General features: G+C 36.6%; 2 protein-coding genes across 3 annotated transcripts; one reads left to right on the top strand and one right to left on the bottom strand.

Moving 5' to 3' along the window:
• The first annotated feature begins 657 nt into the window (after positions 1-657).
• On the top strand, positions 658-3,896 carry PDC (phosducin). The gene is made up of 3 exons (XM_009884417.1): positions 658-739; positions 2,522-2,682; positions 3,369-3,896. The coding sequence occupies exons 1-3, from the start codon at positions 679-681 to the stop codon at positions 3,894-3,896; spliced, it is 750 nt and encodes a 249-aa protein (XP_009882719.1). The 5' UTR covers positions 658-678.
• Positions 3,897-9,297: 5,401 nt separating this feature from the next.
• LOC104285887 (chromosome unknown open reading frame, human C1orf27) lies at positions 9,298-24,393 on the bottom strand. Of its 2 annotated transcripts, XM_009884398.1 has the most exons (14): positions 24,265-24,363; positions 23,709-23,840; positions 23,381-23,476; positions 22,155-22,261; positions 21,401-21,437; positions 21,132-21,272; positions 20,402-20,497; positions 19,808-19,873; positions 18,360-18,488; positions 17,590-17,680; positions 15,753-15,938; positions 11,426-11,455; positions 10,719-10,796; positions 9,457-9,524 (listed from the first exon to the last, which is right to left on the bottom strand). In XM_009884398.1, the coding sequence occupies exons 1-14, from the start codon at positions 24,361-24,363 to the stop codon at positions 9,457-9,459; spliced, it is 1,356 nt and encodes a 451-aa protein (XP_009882700.1). The 2 variants fall into 2 exon arrangements, with proteins under 2 accessions (XP_009882709.1, XP_009882700.1); XM_009884407.1 differs by lacking the exon at positions 11,426-11,455 and having other exon boundaries at positions 9,298-9,524; positions 10,719-10,811; positions 24,265-24,393.
• Between the last annotated feature and the right edge of the window lie 794 nt (positions 24,394-25,187).

Genomic DNA, 25,187 nt, shown 5'->3' with positions numbered 1-25,187 from the left:
TGTTGCTTGAGTACTGCTGTATCGCAGTGCCCTGTGATTGCCGTCTGGCTCCTTCGGTTGCTTTATTTAGAGAACGGGTGGAACAGGAAAGTTATTTTGATTTATAACCCCCATAATTTTTTCTGTTTTGTAACAAACATGGCCCAACCATGTACAAGCAGTCTAGCTCCAGGATGCTCAGAGGTCTCTTGCCCAACAGGTTCAAATACTTGGCTCCATGTTCTGTATGAGAAATGAGCAGTTCAGGCAACCCTTAAAAATAAATACTTACAGCACTTGGAAAATTAATAGTTTCCAAATTCCAAGGGGGATTAAAAAAAAAAAAATACTCACTACGCATTCCCATTGAAGAAAGTTTTACAGCCACTATTTCACACCATGTTCCCAATATTCTCTGATGACTGAGAAGGAACGGTGTAATTAAGAAACCCCCACCTAGGCACTTTCAGTAAGAATCTGGCCAGACATCTTTTTAAAGAGACTGACATATATCCTAATTGCTTTTTGAGACGATGAGAAGCTCTACAATTACCATGTGTATTTTGATCTTCACTGATACCTAACAGCTGCAGGAAATTACACACTGCACCATACCTGCTGTAAGCTTATCCCTTTTCTATCCTGTTATTAACCATTCTCCTTTTTGAACTTGCAGCGTCTCCTACTCCAGCCACCAAAATGGAAGAAAATGCCAACACCAGCTTCGAAGAAGATTTTGAAGGACAGGCGACACACACAGGCAAGGAAACTAACTGCACTTTTTTTTTTTTTTTTTTTCCTAAAAATAAGCTGAGCTGTCCCTGTTCACTGAGGAAGCCCAGAATTCAAGTAGGTCCATCTGGTTTGCCAAACCCCTTGCACAGAAACATAGGCTCCAAAGCCAATGAGAATGTATTTTGGACTAAGTGACACCCCTCACGGAAGGGCAGGTAACACCAAACTGATCTTTACACCAATCCTCCTCATACCTGAAGCAAATGGCAAACGCAGAAGTCAACTGAAGAAGCCACCAACAGCAATAGCCCAATGCCGGTAGGTCTTGTTGGTTTATTGCTTCAGTCATGAACAGTGGCCTTTCTTCTTCTGGGGAAAACAGAAGAAAACAAAAGAGCAACAAAAAACACTCATACGCTAGAACTAGGTTATAAGGTTTCACTATAAAGGCTGCATTATTTTTTCCTTCTTATAGAAGGAACATTCAGTGCTAAAAGTGAACCTATAAATCCTTTTGGCAAACACAGCATAGCATTTAAAAGCTTTAAAAGCATCCTTGCTCAGAATCACAATTCTTTTTAATCCAGCACTCAATCACCATGATTTTTATGAGTACTGACATTGTATTCAGCTCTAAAGACAGGTATCACTTCATCCCACCCCACCAATAGGTAACTATATGGCAATCATTCCCTCCCTGTGCTCCAAGAGCTTCTTTTTTTGTGTTATAATAAATGTAACTCTTGTAATAAGTCTTTCTAGGGTTCCTTCTGAACCAGCCTTGCTGCTGTTGGCTAAGATTATTATATACATATATTCTTTGAGGGACCCAAATGTAGGGCACTACATCCACACCTAGGCTTCAAAATAGTTTTTGAAATCACGCTACTGTACTGGTATCACTATGCCAAGAGGTTCAGGCCAATTCCTGCTTTGGAATCTTGTTTACAAAAGATCAGGTCACCTTCCCTTTCCACCAAAGGGTGTAATGCCTTTAGCCAATACTTCAAGATGTTGAAATTTAATCCAAAACAGCGTCTTGGCAACGGGCAACACCTCATCTCTCTCATGAGAGGGAGAGCTGCTTACCTAGCCTTTTCTAAATTTCCCATAGAAATAAATTCTGAACACACGAAAATATTCCTTGTTTTTGCTTTATAATCTAAGATGCAGATTAAAATGTTTCATTTTAAAAAACACCACTGGAATTTTGAAATTTTTTTTTTCCCCATTTCAAAATTTAACTCCTTTAATGAAACAGCTCCAAAGACCAAGAACTGCATTACAATCAGAATTATCATAGTATTTGCCTCACAGGTTACTCTTGCAGTGGAACATGTATGGGCTTAAAAAAAAAAAAAAAAAAAAAATCTCAAGAGTCCTGTATTCTCTGTTTTACTCAAGTCCTTAAGCATATTATGTATTCAAATGCACTGTCTATAGAGAAATGCAAACATACTTCTACAAAACAGTAGCTTTGGCCAACATGTACATTTTAACAGGTTTCAATATCCTCATCTTTGTTAACAACTCATGGAGTTCATCAAGATTCTTTTACAGGATTCTGATAGGAACCTGACCACCAAAGTGATCCAGGTTAGAAAAAAACCCTCTTTCTTTCTTTTGAAAGCTAATGTAACACATTGGTCCCAAAGCTCTTGTTTTCAGCACTCTTAGAGAGCGCTCTGTAAGGAAGAGGGGCAAACAGATAAACTGCAGCACAGAAGGACAAACCAGCAAAGAGCAGAAACTTCTTAAGACAGCTTCTTGTGGCAGCCAGTTTCTCATCTAACTTCATCTCTTTTAGGGCCCAAAGGTGTGATCAATGACTGGAGGAAGTTTAAATTAGAAAGTGAAGATAGAGACTCCTTATCCTTGAGCAAGAAAGAAATTCTTAGACAAATGTCTTCACCACACAGATCTTTCAGTAAAGACGATAAAGACACCAGAGAGAGATTCTGCCGTAAGGTAAGAGAAGAAAAGCAAAATAAATTAATTTTGATTCTATGTAAAACATATCGATTATATGCCAGAAAATCCTGAATTTGCCAGACTCAATTCCTTTGCAACTTAGCAGAGCTCACACAATACAGACAGAACAAATGCACGTCTAACCATCTATTCTCTCTCAAGAAAAATCTAACTTCAGTAAGACAAGCAGTATGTTTCACAACAACGTATCACACAACACAGAATTTGACCTTTCTTCCTCCCCTCCTTGCCTTAATGCTCTATCCTTGGTAAAGGCAATGGAAAATTTTTTAACATGTTTAAAAACCTACTAGTCAGGATAGAGCTCTGAGCCTGAATGTCACTCATTACCATTTACCAGTTCTGAAAGGGGGGGGACCCAAAACCCCCAAGAATTAAACTTTGACCCCACTACAGTCACTGGCAAAATTCCCACCAACTCTGGAAGATCCAGATCCTTTTTCCAAATACAGCAACTGCCTTCAAGACCATCAAGTTGACATGCAAGTGTTGAGACAGGATCTTCACCCGTCTCTTGAAGAAACCTTCCAAAGTCACTGTAGGAAGTGACTGCACTTCCACCTAAGCTTTCATTGTGATGTTCTTTAGACAACAACTTAGTCTCTTCCTGTGTCAGCGCCAATAGACTACCACTTAATATAACATTCTCTCAATATTCACAGATGAGCATGCAGGAGTATGAATTAATTCATGATGAGCAAGAAGATGAAAGTTGCCTACAAAAATACCGCAAGCGCTGCATGCAGGATATGCACCAGAGGCTGAGTTTTGGGCCAAAATACGGTTACCTGTGTGAGCTGCAGAACGGGGAACAGTTCCTGGAAGCCATCGAGAAAGAACGTAAAACTACCACCGTCATCGTCCACATTTACGAAGACGGCATCAAGGGCTGCGATGCTCTTAACAACAGCTTGACCTGCCTGGCGGCTGAGTACGCCACTGTGAAGTTCTGCAAGATCAAGGCCTCCGACACAGGGGCTGGAGACCGCTTCTCAAACGAAGTGCTTCCCACTCTACTTGTCTATAAGGGTGGGGAGCTTCTGAGCAATTTCATTAGCATTTCTGAACAATTCAATGAGGAGTTTTTTGCTGTGGATGTGGAGTCTTTCCTAAATGAGTATGGGCTGCTACCTGAACGGGAGCTTCCAGGACTGGGAAATGGCAACACGGATGAGCAAGATGTTGAATAATTAGAAAGCCATAGTCCTCACTGTCTCCCTTTCCTCTTCAGCATGTTGTAAATCAATCCCAGTAACACCCATCTCATTTACAGAAGGCTATCTTTGCTAACTTACTTGTACATTGCTTAACTGTTAGTATGTGAATTTTACTTAAAACACATACAACTGGCAGTCCTGTATATAATTACTTCTGCATCAGCCACAAGTAGTAGCAAGAACAGGAGATTATACTGGTGATCTCTAAGACACTGAGGAAAAAAAAATAATTAGAAATTGAGGGCCCATGCATGTCTCCACTAAGCACAAGAAGAACTTAATTTCATTGGGAACAGGACTGATCCATCCCTTTGCATACACAAAAGCCATCTCCGCTCTCTGGAATTACGGTGAGTCCTGGCTCCTCAGATTCACTTCTACCGACTTCAGTAGGAACAAAATTTCATCTAACAGTTTTAAGGACAAACAAATAGCCTGATGTCCTTGCAATCCTAAATGGCTTAGCTATCTAGGACATTATTTTATGCTTCTGCACTTAACTTTCAATATTCATGAAAATAAAGAGGTTAGCTCATCGCTTCTGTAAGTTTGTCATTCAAACAGCTAACACAGACACATTATCAGCTATTTTCTGTTCATTGTTGCTCCATATTTTGAACAGTAATATTTAAAATGTCTGTGAGTTACTGAAAAAGTATATTGTGCTTATGTAATAACTCTGAATAAAGCTTAACAGCTCTCAAAACTTGCCATTGGAAGTGTGAAATATATTAGTAGCGTATAACCGTAACCTTAAAAACATGTGAAATATTAGTAAACACTCACTAGACATTTACTAAACTTAAAGTCTTAAGTTTCACTAAAGGGATGCTGCCGAGAACTACAGTTTAACAATTCATCTGAGAAGACGACACAGGGTAAACTCACTATAAACCTTCCTCTCTCTGTAGGTGTAAAAAAATCCACATCCTCCAATTCTGACACAAGACAGCAAAACATTAGAAACATTTAAATGACTTCATTTGCAGACTGGCAAAACTGAAGGCTTAATTGTATTCTGATGATAGAAATACCTGTATCTTAACCGCACACAATTTTGCTGATAACATTTGAGATAATCAAAACGTTAAGGATTATTTTTAGTACTTGTATGACTTACCAGTTTTTATTTGATCTGACAATTTCACTTTTTGCTTACTTTAGAGTGGGAGCTTTCATATTTTGTGGTCAGGATCCCACCACAAAAACATCACCCTGTGAAATTCCGCACATGGATCAGTAAGAATTCAGAACTGAGTGGCCAGCACCAAGCAACTATTGCTGCTGTGATATAACCCACACATTAAAAGCAGATTCTTATCACTCTCTCAAACACATTTTTTCTCCAGTTTTCATTCACATGGAAAATTCACAGGGGTAGATGCAAGTTACACTGCTTTCCAACAGATCTACCCAACAAAATAATTCTACTCCAAAAGATTTGGGAAATACAACCCTGCAAGACATTACTGAAGGAGTCAAGATACTCTTTCAAACAAAATGATTTAAACACAGTTTATGTCTTTTTTTTTTTTACCATTATTTAAAACAAAATCTATTTTTTTTTGCTTGTCCAATTTTAGGGACTATCAAAATGTTTCTGAATTTCTACTTTCAATATTGTTTCGCCATGGACTCATATTTTAACTGAGCACTAGAAACCTCACCTCTTGCACACTAGGCAATACAAATTAATTTCCTTATCATACCTTGACAATGTGCAATCTTCTTCAACCTGTAAAACAATTCATGATTTTATTCCACCAAGAATTCAAACAGCATCTTCTCAAAATGCTGTGATTTCTGTGTTGTAAATTTCTGAATGCAAGACTGTCATAAGTTTTTCTGACAGAACTCCAGGTGGAATAAAGCTTTTCCCTGCTTAGAGCAGTCTTTTTTACCCTTACAGAAGGGTAAGGGCATGTTTACCCCTCAGGTAAAAGGGTAAGGGTATGTTTACCCCTCAGCTAAAATCACCTTCACCTTAACATTTCATTTGTATCAGTAGGTCAACTCTTCAGAAAGCTACCATTTGCAGATACACCTAACATTACGAAAGTCTCATGATCTTATAGCAGGTTACGTAGTAAATAATGAATTCTCTTCTACTACAAGAATAACCAGCTCCTTGAGCAGCAGGACAATATTTGTATTTTTTGATGAGAAGTTTTAAAGAAGAGGCATGAAAAATTTCTGTCCTCTACACACCAGAAAAACTCCACAGAACTGGTGGGAACTTAACATTCTTGAGAACTTTCCTTCACTTCTTAGAGAAACCAGACTGAAAGAAAAAAAAAAAAAAACACACCACCCTAACGAACAACAACCACCACAGAAACTACATTTATAGCTACTTGTAAGAAATAAGCTGACACTCCAATTTATGAGACAGATTAAGCATGCTTAAGCAGGATTTCCTTCAACCTGTAATTTAAAAAAAAGTACACACACATGTAACGCCAAGCCTCAACAGAAGCTCATGACTAATAAAGTTGCAAATAAAGCTCTGATCACAGCAGTTATCCGTATTTCTGCAGAAAAAAAACCCTTAAAAACAAAAAGCAAGACTTGACTCAAACACTGAACTACTGTTTGAAAATACTTGAATAACAAAAAGTAAATGCTTTATAAGCACATGGGAGCAGCCTTCCTGCTACCCTCAGCTACAGTTACTCTTTCTTTTGACTCAGAGTCACAGAAACCCTGAGTGTCCTCAAATATTCTGATGCAGACAAAAATGGAGGAGAGAAGGGAAATAATTATAAGTGGTGTCACTGCTGATCAAACAAAGAATGGAAGCTCTAGTAGATGCATGTCTGTTACTTGCATGCCAAATGCTACCCCTCATACATAAGGAATTATAAACCTCATCACTGAGGCTTTTTAAAACTACATTTTAAAACTACATAGCACAGAAAATAAGGTTTCTGTAAAATTATTCCATAACATCAATTTTAGAAGTACACTTAAAAGAGCCAGATTTTCAGATGTGGAAGTCCCAACCATTCCTCTAGACTCTTACATATTAAAATAAAAATCTATTTGCAGTCCTGTATATGAGTTAACAAAGCTCAATTTCAGCCACAATGGCGTTTTCACAAACTGAAAGATTCAGAAAGTATACAGGCAGCAGGAAAAGGATATATCTATATGAAACCTGAGCAAAAATTAAGCAGCATTCTAGAAATACTTATAAAAGGTTGCTTTCCTTTTTTTTTTTTTTTCCCCCCTTATATGCATCTTTTTGTTTTTCTAAAAGAACTTGTTTTCTTACATTATCAATGGCTAACAGTAGAAAAAGGATGGGAAGCAGGAGGACAATGACATCTCCTGTTGATTAGTTCTGTAACTCTTAGACTAGCGAGAACCTGCTTTCTTTTACATCCACTATTTCCTCATGGCTGGAAGTCTCAACCTGTAGATACAAGTCAAATTACTTATTTTTTCTTTGACAGGGTTAAATTATTTTCTTCTTGCACAACGGTGGTTAAATGCAGTCTCCTGTATTAAAGCACAAATCTCATGCAAAGCAACTTCTTTCTTTGCCTTCTTTCAACCTTTAAACCGGAGAACACACTTCCACAGATGCTTGATACCTAGTTAGTTATAAGCTGAAGGATTAATTTGACCATCTGCAGTTACACCATAAAGAAAAGGATGATTTACTAAACATTGAATAAGCTTGCAGGGGGAGAAGAAAAGAGTTCTTTGCTAGAGGATCCATGGAATAATACGTCCCAACAATCTACTTCTTACACCACAGGTGCTAAACAAGAACTATCAGAAGAGCACTTCATGACAGTTCTCTTCTCTGGTGTAAGATATTTAGCATCTCAAATTTTGCACTTTACTTTGATGGTTGAGTTCAAGGAACAGGCAACTACAGAATAACCGTTTTGTATTTTACCTCCAAAGGCATACCCCCCAAGAAAAAACAAACAAACAAAAAAAACCCAGAGAGACAAGAACGGGCAAAAGACAAATTTCTTTCTTCTCATTACTCCCCCGCTCCTCCTCCTAATAGAGACTTTAGCAGAGCAATTTTTAAACCAACCATATTTTGAAGCCTGTTACAAAATTCATCTCATTTTCTGGATAGCACTCGACTTCCTCCGGAATCAACGGCTTCTGCATAATGCCATTTCACCTATTGATTCCACCCATTTGCACAGAATAACACGCATCTATAAAACACGGCAGCTGAAGGGCTTACCTGAAAACAGTGCCTCCATTACATTACAACATTCACTTTCCTCTGAGAGGCCTTATTTGAGCAATATTGAGCACAGAAGATCAATACTGTGTTTCAAAATATAGTCACAATACTAAAAGCAGGTGTTTTTCCAAACATGTAAAAACACAATACACAGATGAGGCAATGGTATTTAAGATAACTTTCTCATAGTTGCCTTTTATTAAAAGTATCCCAGTACATCCTTAATTATGCTTTAGAACTGAAGTGTTTATATTTATTCTTAGTGTCCCAGTGCCTTCACACAAAAAAAGACATCTGAAGTGGTGAAGTGGTTTTAAAATGCCCTAAAATCTGAAATTCTTTTCTATTGTAGTTCAGATCCAAGTAAACATCGTATTTCATACACGATCTATCTTTATTAACCTTACTAGAATTCTTCCCTCCTTCTGCTCTCCTCATGGCAACTAAACAATAATGTTATTGCCTAACATACCCAGGGAAATATCTCATGATGGAAAGCTACCTGTTTATAGTCTAAAAATCCTGATTAGCAAATAATTTCGGCAGATTGCATGTATCTACAAGATAATCCACAAGGGCTGCCTAGATGTAGCTGTTGCTGAAATAGTTAATATTCCAAGAGAATGATGATTGAATCAGAGCTGCACAGAGAAATCGTCATCAAGAGCCACCGAGTAAAAGGTGGCATAAACACATCTCAAAAATTCTATACACTTCATTGGTTTCTGGGTTCTCCAGATTTTAAATTAAGCTATTTACAAGCTGAATTGGCCTAGTCTTTAAACTATTAGAAACTATTTGTATACCCATTATGCTAGTTAACCAATATTACCTAAAACAATGCATATGGTGAAATGTTGGCTTCATTAAATCTAAATTTCCCCCAATAAACTTTAACAAGATGAGATTTCTCTTAGCAAAGGAACACTTAAAGCAAGACTCGTCATACCAGGTAACTATGCTAGTCTTACCAATAGTAGTAGCATTTTCCATTAAAACAGCAAGTAGGAAGAAAATGAAGGTTCTACATTCATTTAAGGGATCTTTCTAGAAAATAATAGTCATTTATTTATACAGAGTGACATGGTTAGTTTCTTGTAAACTTGATTCACCTTCTACTTGATATTGTAACCGCATGATTCTACTTGATATAGTATGTGCATGCTGGAACAAGGTAACTGAACCTATCATTACAATTTATATTGCACATCTAACTGGTGCTATTTAGGCAACAATTCTTAATTACTAATATATTAAACCCAGATGTTTCCATCTTGTAACTGGCCAATACTTCCATGAAGCTCTGGTTGCTTGAGTTTAATCACTGAAGTAATTGAAAGAGAAGATCGATGCAAAGACTGCAACAGCAGCTGCTATTACCACACCTAAAATAACAAAGGAAATGCATTCAGTGAGTGGCAAGGGCGGCACAGTCATCAACAGCGAGGGTGTGGAGGGCAGGGTCAAGGTGAATGACAAGCAGGAGGAGAAACAATAAGAGCCACCCCAAAAAATATCTACCACTGCTACGCCTAAATCTAAAACTACTATGTCAGATAATTAAATTATAAACGCTCCACCTGACATTTCTAATCAGAGTAGGATCCTTCCAGAAATCCAGTTGACTGCATACTTCTGTAGTACCTTAGCCATGTCCTTGCACTACTGCTTAATTCTAGGAATCAGACTTGGAAAATTAACAAAAATTTTAAGCTTTAAGAAACAAAAGCTTTCAAGTTTTTTCTTTTCTGTGTGGCACTACATCTACTCTGTAAGTCTCTCTGTAGCACAACAGTCATTTGCCTATTGATTAACATGCTTGTTACTGATGCAGTTAAGAAGAGGACACACACAAAAAAAAAAAAACAAACACCTGAGTGATGATTCAAGGCAAAACATTTTTACATTCAAAGTAAACACATATTTACTGCTACTACTCTTTAATCTTCCAGTTACCATGTTCTACTTCTAAGAATTAGTAGAAAACAGAAGTTACCGTTTTGTTGACTAAAACGTAACTGTATTTTAATAAAAAAAGACAGTCAAAGCTCACAGCAAAAAGAGCTGTACTAAGTGCAGACAGCTATATAAGACCTGGGCGAAGGAATATCATGGAGATGTTGTATTTGAAAGAAGAGTTCGGTGGCTTGTGTTCCCTGAATTACGGAGGCTGACAATTAGCACCCAAGCCCATATGTATTTGTCAGCTTTGGAAGATTAGTGAGTCACTAGCCGATTTATGGGTGCCTACTTGACAAAGCCATTCAATTATGTTGGGTTTTTTTAAAGTACACACTGATAGAACTAGTGGCTCTCCAAAAAAGAAATAAAGTTATGTGAGCCTTTTGTATTGACTTGTAGGCTGAATGAATGCAAACACTGGTTTTGTACCAACAGTGGGGTGTGGTTCTTTCTTCCCCAGAAACACTCTGCACCTACAACACCTAAACGGGCACTCATTTTAGAAAAGTATTTAATTAACCTCATCAGTTTAGTAATAATACTGTGGAATCTAACAGTACTGAAAGGGCCCATTATAGTTTCTGGATTGCCATAGCAAAATCCGGGAAGTAACATACCTATATTTTGTTGAAGTTTCAACAGCAACGTTGCTTTGGTTACTTGCTTCTGTTGTGTGTCATCCATGTTGTCAGTAACTGGACAAATATCAACTGCGTGGAAATCAAGTGAAGAAGTAAATATTAGGTGAAAAGCTAACATTTGTGTTCTACAGTTGAATTAATGCAAAAGGCCAAGAACTTAATATCAACTTTATAAAAAGTACATTTATGGTAAGAAAAAAACCCAATATATCACAGTAGAAATGGTACAGTAGCAACAGTATAGTGCTACACTATTCTATATGCCTGGAAGAGTAAAAATTAAGAGGAAAAATACATTTGTGAAGGAGTTCCTCTTCTAAAACTCATTTTCCACACCCTGCTTCTGGAACAACATACCCAACCCCCTTTATGTAACCTGGGGAGAAATTCCTTTTTGAAGATCCCTTAAGAATACATATTCAAAGCAGGCATAGAGGACACATTCCCCTTTGGAACAATTACTAAATCCTTAGGACTGCTCAGACAGGATGTGAGAGAGCTTGATTATTTCCAGACTGATGGGACTCAAACCCATATCTATTTCCTTTCCAAAGACTTCCTTAATCACTTGGCTATATCCAGCTTGTTAGAGAGGGGGAGGACAGAAAGAAGGGGATTAATCTTGAGTCCTATAGCTGAACGTGTTCATTTGTCTTGCACAGAGCAAGCATGCTTCAGACTACACAGTTCAGTGATAAGGCTACTTGATGGTGCTGTGCCAAAGGTCTTCAATTTGCTTTCCTGTTCCCAGGACAACTTGCCATGGCATCACTTGTCAAAAGTTCTGATGACAATTCAGTAGCTACTATTGCAGATATCTTCTGGACAAGTAAACAGTAAGAGAAAGTGTTTGTGCTATTGCAGTGAGATCTGGAAAGAACAGAATGGGCATGCTAAGAAAAAAAAAAAAGACCAACAGATTGTTCTTGTTCAGAAGATGACAAAGAAAAACCCAGGGCAGTACCAGATATGAAGTTTTAGCAGTCCATGGAATACTGATCTAAACAAAAACAGATCTCCCATTTCCAGAGTGGAGTTGTCAATCACCTATAAATTATAAATTATATAGTTGAGTAATAAGGCACATCCCTTGTATGATTCATATGAAAAATGAGTCATGGAAAAGTACTTTCTCTATCATATCATTAGCTATGGGGGAAATGCATGATCTAAATGTGTGATCAGAACGGTTGTTTCTGTCATCTAAGATGAGTCATGTGCATGATTGTCTTCAAAATCTTAAGTCAAACTTGCACAAGATCTGTTGTTACACAAAAGCTAGACATTTAGGACCTGTCTTTTGCCATTTTGTATCCCTGAACCCACTGACTTTGTATAGGATGTATTACAGCAGAGCAATTAATAACTGCCCAATATGAAACTTAACAGGATAGCAAGATATATAGATATACACATGCATACATTAAGCCTAAACATTGCTTTGACATTTCTCTGCAATCTGCACATACATGTAAAATAAAAATAAGAACACAAAATTTCAATGCAAGGGGTGCTTTTTTGAAGAGAAATTATCACTTATCTCTGAAGTCTACTGGTACACAGTGAAGCCGTAGTTTCATCATTACTTTTTCTACACAAAGGAAAGCATACCCTTCTCTGCCTAAAATATGAGCAGAAACCTTCAACTAGAGCAAATGAATTATTAATTGTTGCAAGATAGCTCTTTAAGGAAGTACCTTAACTAGCACAGTAAGACCACCACATTTTCTCCAAACTACTTATTAAGAGTTTTTAATTCCCTAAAATAACACATCACTTTTAAAGAAGCTGACCACATTTCCTGGGTCACCTTTGAAGCCTAGATCCTGCAGGTTTCTTTCTGCTTTAGTTTTGATCAGCAAGTAGGATGGTTTGTGCCCTCTAACTTTGTTTCTTTGCACCTTTATAAGAACTGTTGCACTTTTCTGAAGGTAACTTTTGAAGCTACAGATCAAGGCAGCAATGCTTGCTTGCTCAGGGAAAAAAAAAAAAAGAAAGAGGAAAAATGAAAAAAGAAAGAAACACCCTTGAGCTATTTAGTTACCAAAGGCATTTATGCCATTAAGTTATGAAAAACTTGCATTTGAAGCAGCTGTAGTATGAATCACCAAAAGTGTTTTCAAAAGCAGATGCTTTCTAGTACCAATTATATGAACCCTTAATTCTTCATTAATTCTTCAATTTGCTAACAAAGATAGGGAAGTGATTACCACCACTGCAGTCTTATTTATGTTTATCCACTCAGGGTATTTAACACACCACTCCTACCTCCTGCACCAAGGAGGAACAGGGATTTAGTAAAGCCAATCATAAATGCAAAGCTTTCAATTGCTTGTATTAAAGTACTAAATACCCTGAAATTACAGTGTTAGAGCTATTTATATCTTTCAGTTATAAATAGGTCAGGTTTTACTTTCTATTTCCCATGTAACAATTTTAAAGCATGACCCAGTAGAGACCTCACTGGAGAGCTGTACATGGAATCAAGAGAATAAAACTGTAGGAGACAGCAGCAGAGGCTGTATTAAGCAAGCACATAAACCCGACCTTCTCAAAATTCCTTTATTCCATATGTTTTGACTAAAAGCTGCCTAAAAATAAATCTTTTGGCTATACTGATTAGATCCTCTTCTTCTCAAGTGCTTATTTTAATGAGCAACATACAAAAGAAATTATTTGAAAAGCCAGCTCACGTTCTTGAATTTTAAACAATTCTTTTTATCAGCAAACTTTCCGCAGAAATTCACTATGGATAGCATTTCCAGTTAATTCAAGGATGGTGCCTAAGACCACAGGAATTTTGATAGAGAGAGAAAGGCTGATGTTAAAATTCACTACAAACCAAGTTTTATTCCATTACTGAATATTCATTATTATTAATAAATATAGCGCTACGCTTTGAGAAACAACAATTGGAATGACGCATTGAAAAAGCCTTTACACAGGGGAAACCCCAAACTCTCATTATGTCACAAAAACATGTTTAGAGCTATACTTAGACACTTCGTACCAAAGCATTAATAAAAATAAAATTGCAAAACTAATGCTTTTTCTTACAAGGCAAAACACTCCCCCTTGCCCCCTATTTAACAAGTCTAATTTCTAAAACAGCCTTCCTGGCTTTAATAAGACTCTATAAATAACTTGTGATTTTAATAAATCATAAGTTAATAATGCTATAACAATAATTAACAGAATCAAACAGTGTTGCGCTGATAGCATTATTACTATCATCTCTATTAACAGAACCCATTCTATGGGCAAACCTTATGGTGTTCAATGGGACAAGGCCAGTCTCGTTTTTTTTCTGAAACCCTCTCTGTATGTTTTTCCCTTTCCGCTGCTATGCGCTTACTTTAATTTACAATAAAAAAAATAAAAATAAAAGAAATCCCCCACACTTAACTCTATAACCAGCAAGCTACAAGAATCAAATCTTTGTGATGCATTGCTGTTAGTTTAACTGTACTTTCTTCCTACCTCCAGATTATACATCCTTACATACACAATAAAGTTAAACTGAATCATCTTCTCTCTCCCTCCCATGCCTATCTCCACTGCTACAATATTAATTTGCTTTCTTAAGTTATACTAATTCCTTAAAGCTCAATAATAATTAGCTTTAAGATTATTAAAGTTACTCTTATAATGCAAGAGAGATTTTTATTGGCTTTCCTGTTTTTCTTAAGGTTCTTGAGCTGTGTACACCTTTTACTTCTCAAGATAATGAGTCAGATTCACTGCTAGCAGGTTTAGTTAAAACCTGGGAAAACTGATCACTTTAGAAAGACGTAAGAATTTAAGTTAGCTCTGAAATTAAGAAACTCAAAAAACCCTCCAAGTAAACAAGTAGGTCGAGTGTCAGTAGTCACAGTTCACCCTACACAGCAAGCTTGTGGCTATTTTCCATTTTTTGTCCATAAATGCCAACATCAAAAAGTCTTTAAGGTTTTATCTGAGAATTAGTGTTATCTTTTTTAAAAAAAAAACAAATTATAAAACTGTAACCTGTAGCTCATATTCACACTGATGCGGGAAATTCACACTGATGGGGGAAAAAAGGGAAGAAAAGAAATCTCTTCCATGAGATCACAGGAAGTATTACTAGATGCATTTCAACTACAGATATCACTCCTACATTGAAATCAGAGCTGCGGGGGAGGGGAACAAAACAACAGGAAACAATATAAACCAGAAATATTCAGAAAAAGAAAGACAGTAACTAAATTATAGCAAAACATCTGTATTAAAAAGAATGTAGCAGTCTCATAATCAGATCATGAACTTTAAGACATTCGGTAGAAAATGAAAAATTATCTCAATTTTCTTTACATTTTGGGTGAGTCACAAAACTTCGGTTTTGTGTACTGCATTTGATATATAAATTAAAACACTCAGAACAAAGAAAGGTACTTCGTATTTCTGAGAGTCAGGTTCTAGCATGAGCACTTACTGTAAGACACATTAGACTATATACTTTTGGGGTTTTTTTAATATTTAGTGAAAAAACAGTAGATTTTACTAAAGCTCTCAACTTCCTATTCTAATTTATTCTAAGTAGTATCAGAACTACTCAACTCTTAAACCATCAAATTTGAACTACTGAAAAAGTAACCAGAATATAAAGCTTTACAGGTTTTTTTCCTACAGTTTATTTGCCAATGTAGGATCATCCTTAATTCATGTGCAGAGTAATATATGCAAACGTTGTTCAACTGAACAGTAGTTGATGAACTGCAACTATGCTTGTTAGAAAATCCAGTTAAAGAGCAAAATATTTGAGAGGAGAGACAGAGAGAGGTCTGTTACAAGTCAAATACAAAAACTGCAAGAACCCTTACCAATTTTCTCAAATACATTTAAATTTTAATTAGATTGACATAAAGTCTTAGAGCTTGATATGAACTAAGCCAACTTTAAGCATATCTGTATCTGGATTGACCCATGCTACTAGTCAACATTTTCGTAATCTGTGATGCATTCTATCCTGCTCTCAGATACTGTATTTACCTGTGTTAATTTCCTCTGCTATATGGATATCTTCAGCTTGCACAGACTGATCCAACATCTCAACAAAACGTTCCTGAATTTCTCCGTCGGCCTCATCACCAAACTTATAATCACTGAGCATCACACTGGATCCAGCAACAGGGACAAACAGTCTTTGAGGTAAGACATGATATTCCCTCTCAAAATCTAAAAGAAAAGGGGGAAATATACCATCCAAATAAAAGCCTTGACAGTTGAGATAAGATTCCTCATTAATCTCTGACCATAAGATAAAGCTATTGCAAAAGAACGGCTAAAGGTTTCCATGTAAAAATCCTGTTTTCAGGCATGGCTTGTTTAGTTGTTGCTGTTTTATAAGTTTGGGATGCTATTACACTGATCTATGTTCTTGCATTAGTCTCTCGAGAAATACCCAAGAGACCTCCAAAACAGACCACAAAATGTCAAACAGACCTTTTTTCATGTTTAGAATGACTAGCAAAAGTACTCTGGGAAAGACTGCAGATAAGAGTTTACACAGAACAGCACATGATTTCAACACCACAAAGGACTGCAAACATTTGGCTGCTTTATACCATAAATCTATACAGTACGGGTGCCACCTAAAGAGGAAACTGAAAACTGCATGCAATTGAACACCAAGTTTAAATCGTGCAGGTTGGATAAAGCTGGCTAACACTAAAATGAACCCCATTATCCCAAAGTAAATGGTAATCCTGTACATGAATCGTTTTTCCTTACACAGTCAACATGTTTCCGTTTCTTTCCTATTTTTTCTAAAATCACTACCAAAGACAGTGTCTTTTAAAAGTCTTTTCTTTATATGAGATCTTCAAATAGCTATTTCAATTAACTAATAATATTTGGTTAAAAAAACCAAAACAACACACAACAAGAAGATAACTTGATACCATTGCACCAAGAAGTTTAAAGATGTGCCCAGCATGAGCTAGGAGATCTGGTCTCAGCATATAGCCCCGTAGTTTTTAATATAATCAGGACATGCAGTTTTAGTTTCATTAGATCAATTTGCATTGTGTCCTGGCCACTGCATGGTGCTCTGTTAAATTCAACCTAATGCAATCCAGCAATTATTCATGGTGCTGAAATAAGATCTACTTCTTTAAAAGACACAAAGCTTGTAAAATAGTATTTGATGAAGAGAAGTCAGTCCAGGGGGCTGAGACAACAGAAGTGATATATTTGTACAGTTAGCTTAAAAAAAAATAATAATCAATCAGGATACTTCTTCACATCATAATCACCACATACAACGCCGTATCTAATTAAATGGAGATGAGCTATTGAACTTCAGAGCTCACGTCCACTAGTACTCGCCACATAGGTGATACACAAACATGGAAGCCTATGTCCAGCTGGTTCTTTTTAATCCTACTGAATTTTAGCATAATTCAATATTAATAGGAATACCATACAGTCATTTAAAAGAAATAATTAAAATGGGCAAGTTACAGTTAGAACTTCAGTGACAGAAGTTTTAACTACAGAATTTTTAACAATTACAAAATTCCTGATCAGTGAGAAAGAAGCTGAAATTGCATTTTGTGGTCATGAGAACTAAATACAAACTTGGTGTGACAGCTGCGATACCAAAGAACAAACATATCTGAACTTGACAAAAATTCTTAGGATTTAAGATCAAGTCAAGGCTGCCAAGCAGAAATTGTGCCATTTGTTTTTAATTCTGCTCTAACCATACTGAAACTTCAGTACAATAGCAGAATTTTCTAAAACAACCAACATTCACTGCAAATGTAAGCTGGTGTTTTGTTGTTGTTGGTTTTGGTGTGCTTTTTTTTTTTTTTCAAATTCCTACTTTTTTTGTGAGGTCCTTCATTTATAATCAGATCTTCAAATAGTATTTCACACCGATCACTCAACGTGTTTATTATGTCTCTTTTCAAAGCCTGCAAGGACAAAGCAAAAGCATCAGTAATATAAAAGCCATTTGCAAAGCTTTTGATTAGGAAGAAACAACAAAAGTCTCTCATAGGTTTAACGCATGTTGAAAGAATAGTTTTTCCCCAGAAAATAAAAACTCTAAAGAGAATTTTAAGATGCCCAATAAAGAGAAGCTAACATCAAAAGACTTAAAATTAAAACCAAACAAAACAAAAATGAAAAGCTGAGGAAAATTCTAGTATTGTTAGAATAAGAACTGACAACTACTAGACATTACCATTAAAAACAAACAAAAATAATCATAAGGCATGGACTCAATGGCAGGGGGGGAATTCACTGAAAAAATAAATCTGTGTTTTCCCTATACATATAAAAAATATAGTCTGTAACCTTTTCTTAATTTTTAAGAAAATTCTTCAAAGTCTAATCACTTTGACAATTTCTGCATTCACCAGATTCAGAGAACAGCCTTAGCAACAGGAGACATAACTGCCAGAAGTGAAAAACAAACTGAATCCACCACATATGCACACAGATGGTTTCTAAAACAATCCCTACGTTCAAAGGGATGAACATTTTGCCCCCAGTTTAGACTGTGTCATTTTGGCAGAGAAAAAAAACAGTATGACAAATTTCATGTATTTCAGAAAAATGTTTCAGATGAACTAACAACCTTTTCACTACCTGAATAGCTTCTTTAACTTTTGGCTTGTTGTTATGTATGTAGGCTCTGCATTTCACAGCACCTTTGAGATTTATGGAACCACTGCAGACCTGGACTGTAGCTGTTGATCTATGACTTGAACCCTGGGACTGAAAAATAAACATGTTTCAGTTTTATCTCGTTACCACGGTGCTTGCAGTAGGAGTAACAAAAACCAGAACTAGGAAATTAATAGCATACCTTAAGATGTTTACATAAATTATGAGGGAAAACAGGTTATATAACTTTTTTTTTTTTTTTTTTTAGTTTTGTTATTAAAGACTGAAAACTTCTCTCCTTTTCCATTATGGAAAATGTATTTACTTTTCCAGATGTTCCATTTCTTGCAATTTAAATATTTGTGTCTATATGACTTCTAAAACATTCCAGGCAACTGGTTTGTGGCTAATATTAGTATTGCAATCTAGAAAGCTTTTTAAGATTATTTTTTTTAAACAGTGAAGTTTGTACATTTACTGTATAGTCAGCATATGGTATCCTGAGAGTCATCCCATCAGTCAGTACTAAATTACAAATCCGGTCACATTTAGAACTGCATCAAACTGTTGCTTAGAAATACTTGCCCTAATTACCAAAACCATTAGTGTGTTGTACGAAGCACTCTAAGACAACACCTGGAAACATGGGGATGCCTAACTTCCCCAAGAACTGCATAAACTACTTCTGCCAAAAAAAAAAAAATAAAAAAATCCTTTCTCTGAGGCAGTTAACAATTGGAACAATGCATCAACAAAATGTAACATTCCTAAAAGTTCTGCTGAATATAATTTTAGAGAAACCAGGAACTACTTGATGAAACAGGATGCCCTGTGCTGTGCAAGAAGCCTACAAAACAATGCCTGGACACAACTGGACTTTAGGACTTAGACTAGGGCACATAATTCAGGCTTCAAGTCAGCATATCTTTTTGTAGAGGGGAAACTCCTGACATAGACCCGACAGCTTCAGATTACGACTCAGCTCACAGGATCTGTACCTCAATCCACAACTAGTGACTGAGCTTCTAACAAAAGCATTCAAGTAAGTGTCCGTAGCTAGCCATGGGAAGCTGAAGCATGGGGGTGATTCTGAACTTCAGAAAGATGCAAAGTCACCTTGAAATCAACGTATACAAATACTAACAAGTATCCTCCTAGCAAATGAATTGGTTTGCGGGATTTCATTTCCATAACTAATTTTTCAAATTTTCCTTGCAGCTGTACTGTGCAATTCTTACACAATGCAATTGCCACAGCACAGGAATTTCCGAAGACTCAAAATATGCAGATCTGTCCACAGTTTCACAGACAATATCCATGGGGGAATAAAAAGTCTTACGACAAAATAAACTGGATTTCTCAACAATAATTCAGAATATTCTTTTATTTTTCATTCTATTTTATAAGATAACAGAGAGATAAATACTTACCAGCTGTGTCAGAACTTTGACATCAGAAAACTGAGTGCTGGATTGAGTATTTCCTCTTAACTTTTTCTGAGGGGAAAAAAATTCCATGTGTCATGCAACAGGAAAAAAATCTCCCTGAATCAAAATCTCCTCACTCTGGTACAAAATGTGCCTTCATTTATAGCTTTTAAGAGAGAAAAATGGCACACAGAAGACAACCATGAGAATATAATTACAAAACTGAAAGGAGAGATGAACAAGTCAGCCAAACAAATGTGTTTCCACTCCTTACTAAACATTTAGACATACGTAGGTCTCAGAAATCTGATCACCTATATTCACACCTTATTTATGTTCTTTAGTGAGGAGACAGCATATAGAAAAATTTTCAGTTAGACTTCACATGTAATTATTGTGTTCACATTGCCAGAGGAAGAAGAGGCAATTTGCAGCAATGAAGATGGGAACACAAGCAGTCCTGTGTATTATTTACCTGAAATATGCCACTTAGATCAACAAATACTGTACAGAAGACATTTCAGCCAATGCTTTATCACATTGGAGGTTCTAACTACACATCTATTAGAGTTCAATTCCTTGTTGTTCAGTACTCACCTGCCCTTCCAGTAGTTCTGTATCATCATCTTTAACTTGTCCATTGATCAGAAAAACACTGTCTTCTATTTGTTTTGACCATCGATTTAATCCATTCTTTAAAAAAAGTGGAAACAGAAAAATCTCATAAGAAAGAGGAAAGAGAACTTTGCTAAAGGAGTTGGAGAGTATCATGCTGAAAATTATAGAAATACACGTTTCAACAGTTACTCCAAGAGAGTTTTGAAGTCTCTGAAAAATCTGCCTATATGTTTTTCCAAAGCTGAATCTTAAAACAAACAGGTTTAGAGTATACCCACTAAAAACCAAGCATTTCAAAATATTTAAGTGCTACTCCAGGGATTTGATTTTTGTAGAGAGATATGCAGGCAATTGAAAGTCAATTCCTATTAAAAGAATCCCATACTCCTGTTTTAATTGGATGTAACCTTTCACTAGGTGAAGCAGAGGAGACTTCAGCTGGAATACTCGTGACAATTGCTAAGTAAGTTTGAGCAGAGGAAACTGCCAACACTAAGCACAGAAGAAGGAAAGCTATCCACATTTTTCATACTACGAATGCTTCATAGTAGCTTCAAACTATATTTAAAAGAGGAATAACTGCCAAACATCCTCCACCAATTAGTCCTACTCCTCTACTCACACAATTCAAATCTTCCTCTCACATTAACTTTCAACAGAAAAAGTAGTGTAGAGACCAACTACACAACTGATACAGCTGGTTAGTTACCTTGGTATTCTTCTCCAAGTCATGGTTAGGTGAAGTAGCAAGAAGTGGAATGTGAATATTAACATTTACTGTGCAGTCCAAAGCTAACCAGGAAGCCGACAGAGCACTCTGGTATTTCCAATCTGCTGGTTTAGCTGAACTCTGAGAGCAGAAACAACCAATAAAGCATCTAGACAAAACACTTGTAACTCAAGAGATTTTTTTTTTTTTTGAAACGTTACTTGTCATGCATTAAAAGCTGTATATGACACACAGGATGACGTGCTTACCTTTGGATCTCGCACATCATAGGTTCGGCAAACTACTCTTTGCTACTTAAAGAAAAAGATCCAGTGAAAAGCAAAAAATACCAAATAAGAACACTTCAGAATGACTTTGTCCTTAACTTCTTTGTTGAGCTAATTTATGCTCTGAAGAAAGTTCTCACCTTTCATTAGTGTAAAAAAGTGGAAAAACATTTGACTGTAAGCTCCAACTACCATAGAGATGCTGTCCCATCTCTTACAAATACATTAAGATCAATAGGTATTTACAAGGAGAACCAACAACACACCAATTTGCAATTTGTCCTTGTCTCTCTCACCTCTCTAAGGAAAAGCCTTGCTTTCTTTCCTGTATTATCTCATTATCAACAGACCCAGCATTCTTCTGTGTCGCTAGTACAGATCCCACATGCCCACTACTTGCCCACTTCCATGTAAGTATCATTGGCAATAGCAAGCTTAAGAAGCTATACAGTATTTTAGATGTTGTCTTCAATGTATGCACAATGGGGAAGGCACAATCTGATGCCAGTACACACACAAATCTAACAGGAAGAAATTATGGAAATTTTGCAAGGATAAGAGGGTCAAAAGTCTTACTTATGGCTAATGAGAAAACATCATGATTTCAACTTACTGATCTATTCCTAGGTGAACTCGAACAACTTCCTCCTCCCAATTTACCATTTATTCAGAAATAACTACAGAACGAGGTTGGGGGTAGCAGTCTCAATCAATAAGCCTTGCTTATAAAGGATACTTTTTTGTAGCAGAACAAATTTGAAGAGCTGCTCTGTCTGGGACATCCTCCTCAGCAGGTTTCCAGAGCCTTCTTTTAGTCAAAGACTTTTCCACTGAGAAGATCAGCTAAAGATGAAAAAAGTATTATAGATTTTTCCACAAAAATAATGCATTGTAATTTCTAGAAAATAGTCTTGCAATAAAGTTCTAAGTCCAAATGATACCATAATTATGCATAAATGGGAAATACAGCTTACATGCCACCAAAATGTCATGTTAAAAGAACATTCAACAAAGATTCAAAGGCAACTACTCCAAAGTGAAAGTTACTTGCAAAAATCTTAATTCCACTTCCTTATAAAATGAACCAAGCAACACAAATTCACATATTCAACTTGTATGCTTTTCTCCCTACAAAATTATTACACCTTTATGCTTATTGATTGAGGATCTGGAAAGACAGCTGTGCAAAACAGCTACCTATTAAAAAAAAAACAAATTAATTCAGGAATCACTAATGACCTGGACACAGCTCACCTTTTTTTGTTGGCTACTGGTTTCAGTAATCACAACAGAGATGCGATTGCATTGCACTGCCAAAACTGAATCTTGGACCTGAGGCTTCAAAACCTATTCATGTTTAGATAACTTACTCCGCTTGCCTTATGAAAACGTTAAAATGAACCTACATCTACAGGACAGAAAGTAATTGTGGCACTAGATACCCCAATACTGTAACAAAAATGCATTTTAAGTCTATCAGACAGTAGCATGTCCTAAGTAGCTTTTAAATATAAACCCACACACCTAAGTCAAATACCACTAATTCTATATCAGGTATTCTTTTCAAAGGAATCAGAACTTCAGATATTTCACTATCATAAACATCTCTAATCTCAACAATTCATTCAGACAAAAAAGCTAACAATTGTGCCATAAGGACTTAGCTTAATATAAACCTTGAAGATGTTTTCCGTAATGTCCACTTTCAGTAAATACAGTAAGATTTGCTATTGCAGTAATAAACATCACAAGAAACAGAAAGGTAGCAAATACAAGCTGTGGTACAGTCCCAAAGGACAGCGATTTCTGAGGTTTCACTCTTAAAACCATACAGCAAACCGGAACATTCATGCTCTTAGAAATAAAGCAACAAAACAACCATTATACTCAAGACAATGATAGAAAATTATTCTGCTACACACGTAAAGATAATCTTGTCTTTCCACCAGGAAGTCTACTTACCCTGCGCAAAGCATTTTGACTATCTTTTGACAGTTCCGGAGTTGCAATAATAAATACACCAAGAACTAATAAGCCTCCAGGAAGCATTCTAGATACCTTAAAAATAAAAATGAACATGTATTAATAGGAACCATAGATCTAGCATCCATGTAACTTGATATAAACTTTGAAAACAATACAGAAATTTCGTTTTAAAATATCTGTGCCTAGCATGGTTAGGAAGGTTCTTTGAGAAAAAGGCTTGAGATTACACCACTGATGACATAGTTTTTGTAAGACATTTCCTTTCTGTTCCTCCCACCCCCTTCATTAACGCATACTGTGCTACCTGAGTAGCGTGTGTAGTTATCCATTCTTCATCAACAGATGCCAGTTTTGAAGGACTGATGTTGTCTTCCTTCTGCTCTTCCTTTGGAGGCGTTCGAACAGCACGAATTACATAGTCTCTTTGCGGGGAACACTTTCAAAAACATCAATATAAGCAAATATACCATGAAGTTGATATCAAGTCTAAGAATATAATGTGTAATATAATAAGGTCTGCTTTATAGTAAGTATTGTTAAACTCTATAGTAATCTGTTACAAAAATAATTACTTCATAAATTTGCCTTTGCCTTAAAGCCTTGTTTAGTGACAAGTTTTATCTTTACGATTTTAATTTCTTTTCTGTGTGTTTTATCTTTCACAAAACGATTTTAAAAGACTTGAGTAGTTGGTTGACGCTACAAACCTTTTACAGAAGTCCCTTCTGGTCATATTACCACCCTCCTGCTTTATACAAGCTCAACATGATGTTAATAGACATCGCAGACGATTAAGGCCGAGAGAATTTTCCCCTATTAACATGAATGAATGGAACAGACTTCAGATATTACACACTTACCTGTCCTATTAACAGGCCAGTGACATAAGGCTTTAATTTTGTGTTGAGGTCTGAAAGATACTGCCCAATAGCTTCCTCAACAAAGTAAGTTCTACCCATTGCTGCAGGTTTACGACTGAGTATTGTAGTTTCAACCTACAAAACAAGTAATGCATAAAGTCAAAGAAAGTATATATAATACACTGGTTACATGGGTCTCATATAAAAGATCCTGAATAGGTTAATCTGTCAATAAAGGTTAGTTAAGTAGCTTTATGATCTGCAAGTGCTTTTTTATGAAAAATACAAGTGTCCATAGTAGAGGAAAAAGTACGATTGCCTTTTGAAAGAAAACTATTTTAAATACCTGCGACTGAAATGACATAGCAAGTCATGCAAGCAAATGCTAGGAAAAACATGTCTCCAAGCAACAATTTCTTGCTGCAGCATGTTTCATTAGAGGCCTGACTGTAAAGTGTTCAATTTTTGCATTCACACGCCTCTTTGAGGGATTTGTTAAATTCCACACTTGTACTTATATACACTGTGCACAAGTTTCTTTCCAATTCCCAAGTTATTAAAAGTGCAGACCATCCCAAAGGCCACCTTTACAGCTCCCATCAGTAGCCACATGAATCCAGAACCCAGGACATGGGGACTGCCACAGACACTCCTCCCTTCCATGCAGGCCTATTCTGAAAACAGCTTTGAGGACTTTCACAAAAATCAACTATGAAAACGCTGAAGCCACGGGGAGGAAGCAAAGGGCATTCCGAGTCCCCGCAAAGGTGTCTGCTGGAGAGAGCTGCACACAGATGGCGAAGCTGAAGCTCTGGGCCGGGGCAAGGAGGACGGCCGTCACCCACCTCACCTCCCCCCCTCTCCCCTCGACCCACACAGAAGCACTTCTGCACCTACCTGCACTTGAACCCGAACCACAGCTC

Source organism: Charadrius vociferus, unplaced genomic scaffold (genome assembly GCF_000708025.1).
Source record: "Charadrius vociferus isolate BGI_N301 unplaced genomic scaffold, ASM70802v2 scaffold220, whole genome shotgun sequence".
Taxonomy (NCBI): domain Eukaryota; kingdom Metazoa; phylum Chordata; class Aves; order Charadriiformes; family Charadriidae; genus Charadrius; species Charadrius vociferus.
This window is presented reverse-complemented; position numbering and strand designations above follow the sequence as displayed.

Coding starts and splice junctions, on each gene's coding strand:
- PDC (XM_009884417.1), top strand. CDS start 679: ATGGAAGAAAATGCCAACACCAGCTTCGAAGAAGATTTTGAAGGACAG. Junction 740..2,521: donor AGGACAGGCGACACACACAG/GCAAGGAAACTA, acceptor CATCTCTTTTAG/GGCCCAAAGGTGTGATCAAT. Junction 2,683..3,368: donor GAGAGAGATTCTGCCGTAAG/GTAAGAGAAGAA, acceptor CAATATTCACAG/ATGAGCATGCAGGAGTATGA.
- LOC104285887 (XM_009884398.1), bottom strand. CDS start 24,363: ATGGGTAGAACTTACTTTGTTGAGGAAGCTATTGGGCAGTATCTTTCA. Junction 20,498..21,131: donor ACTTGGAGAAGAATACCAAG/GTAACTAACCAG, acceptor CTTTTTTTAAAG/AATGGATTAAATCGATGGTC. Junction 11,456..15,752: donor AGCAGAGGAAATTAACACAG/GTAAATACAGTA, acceptor CCTTTGGCACAG/CACCATCAAGTAGCCTTATC.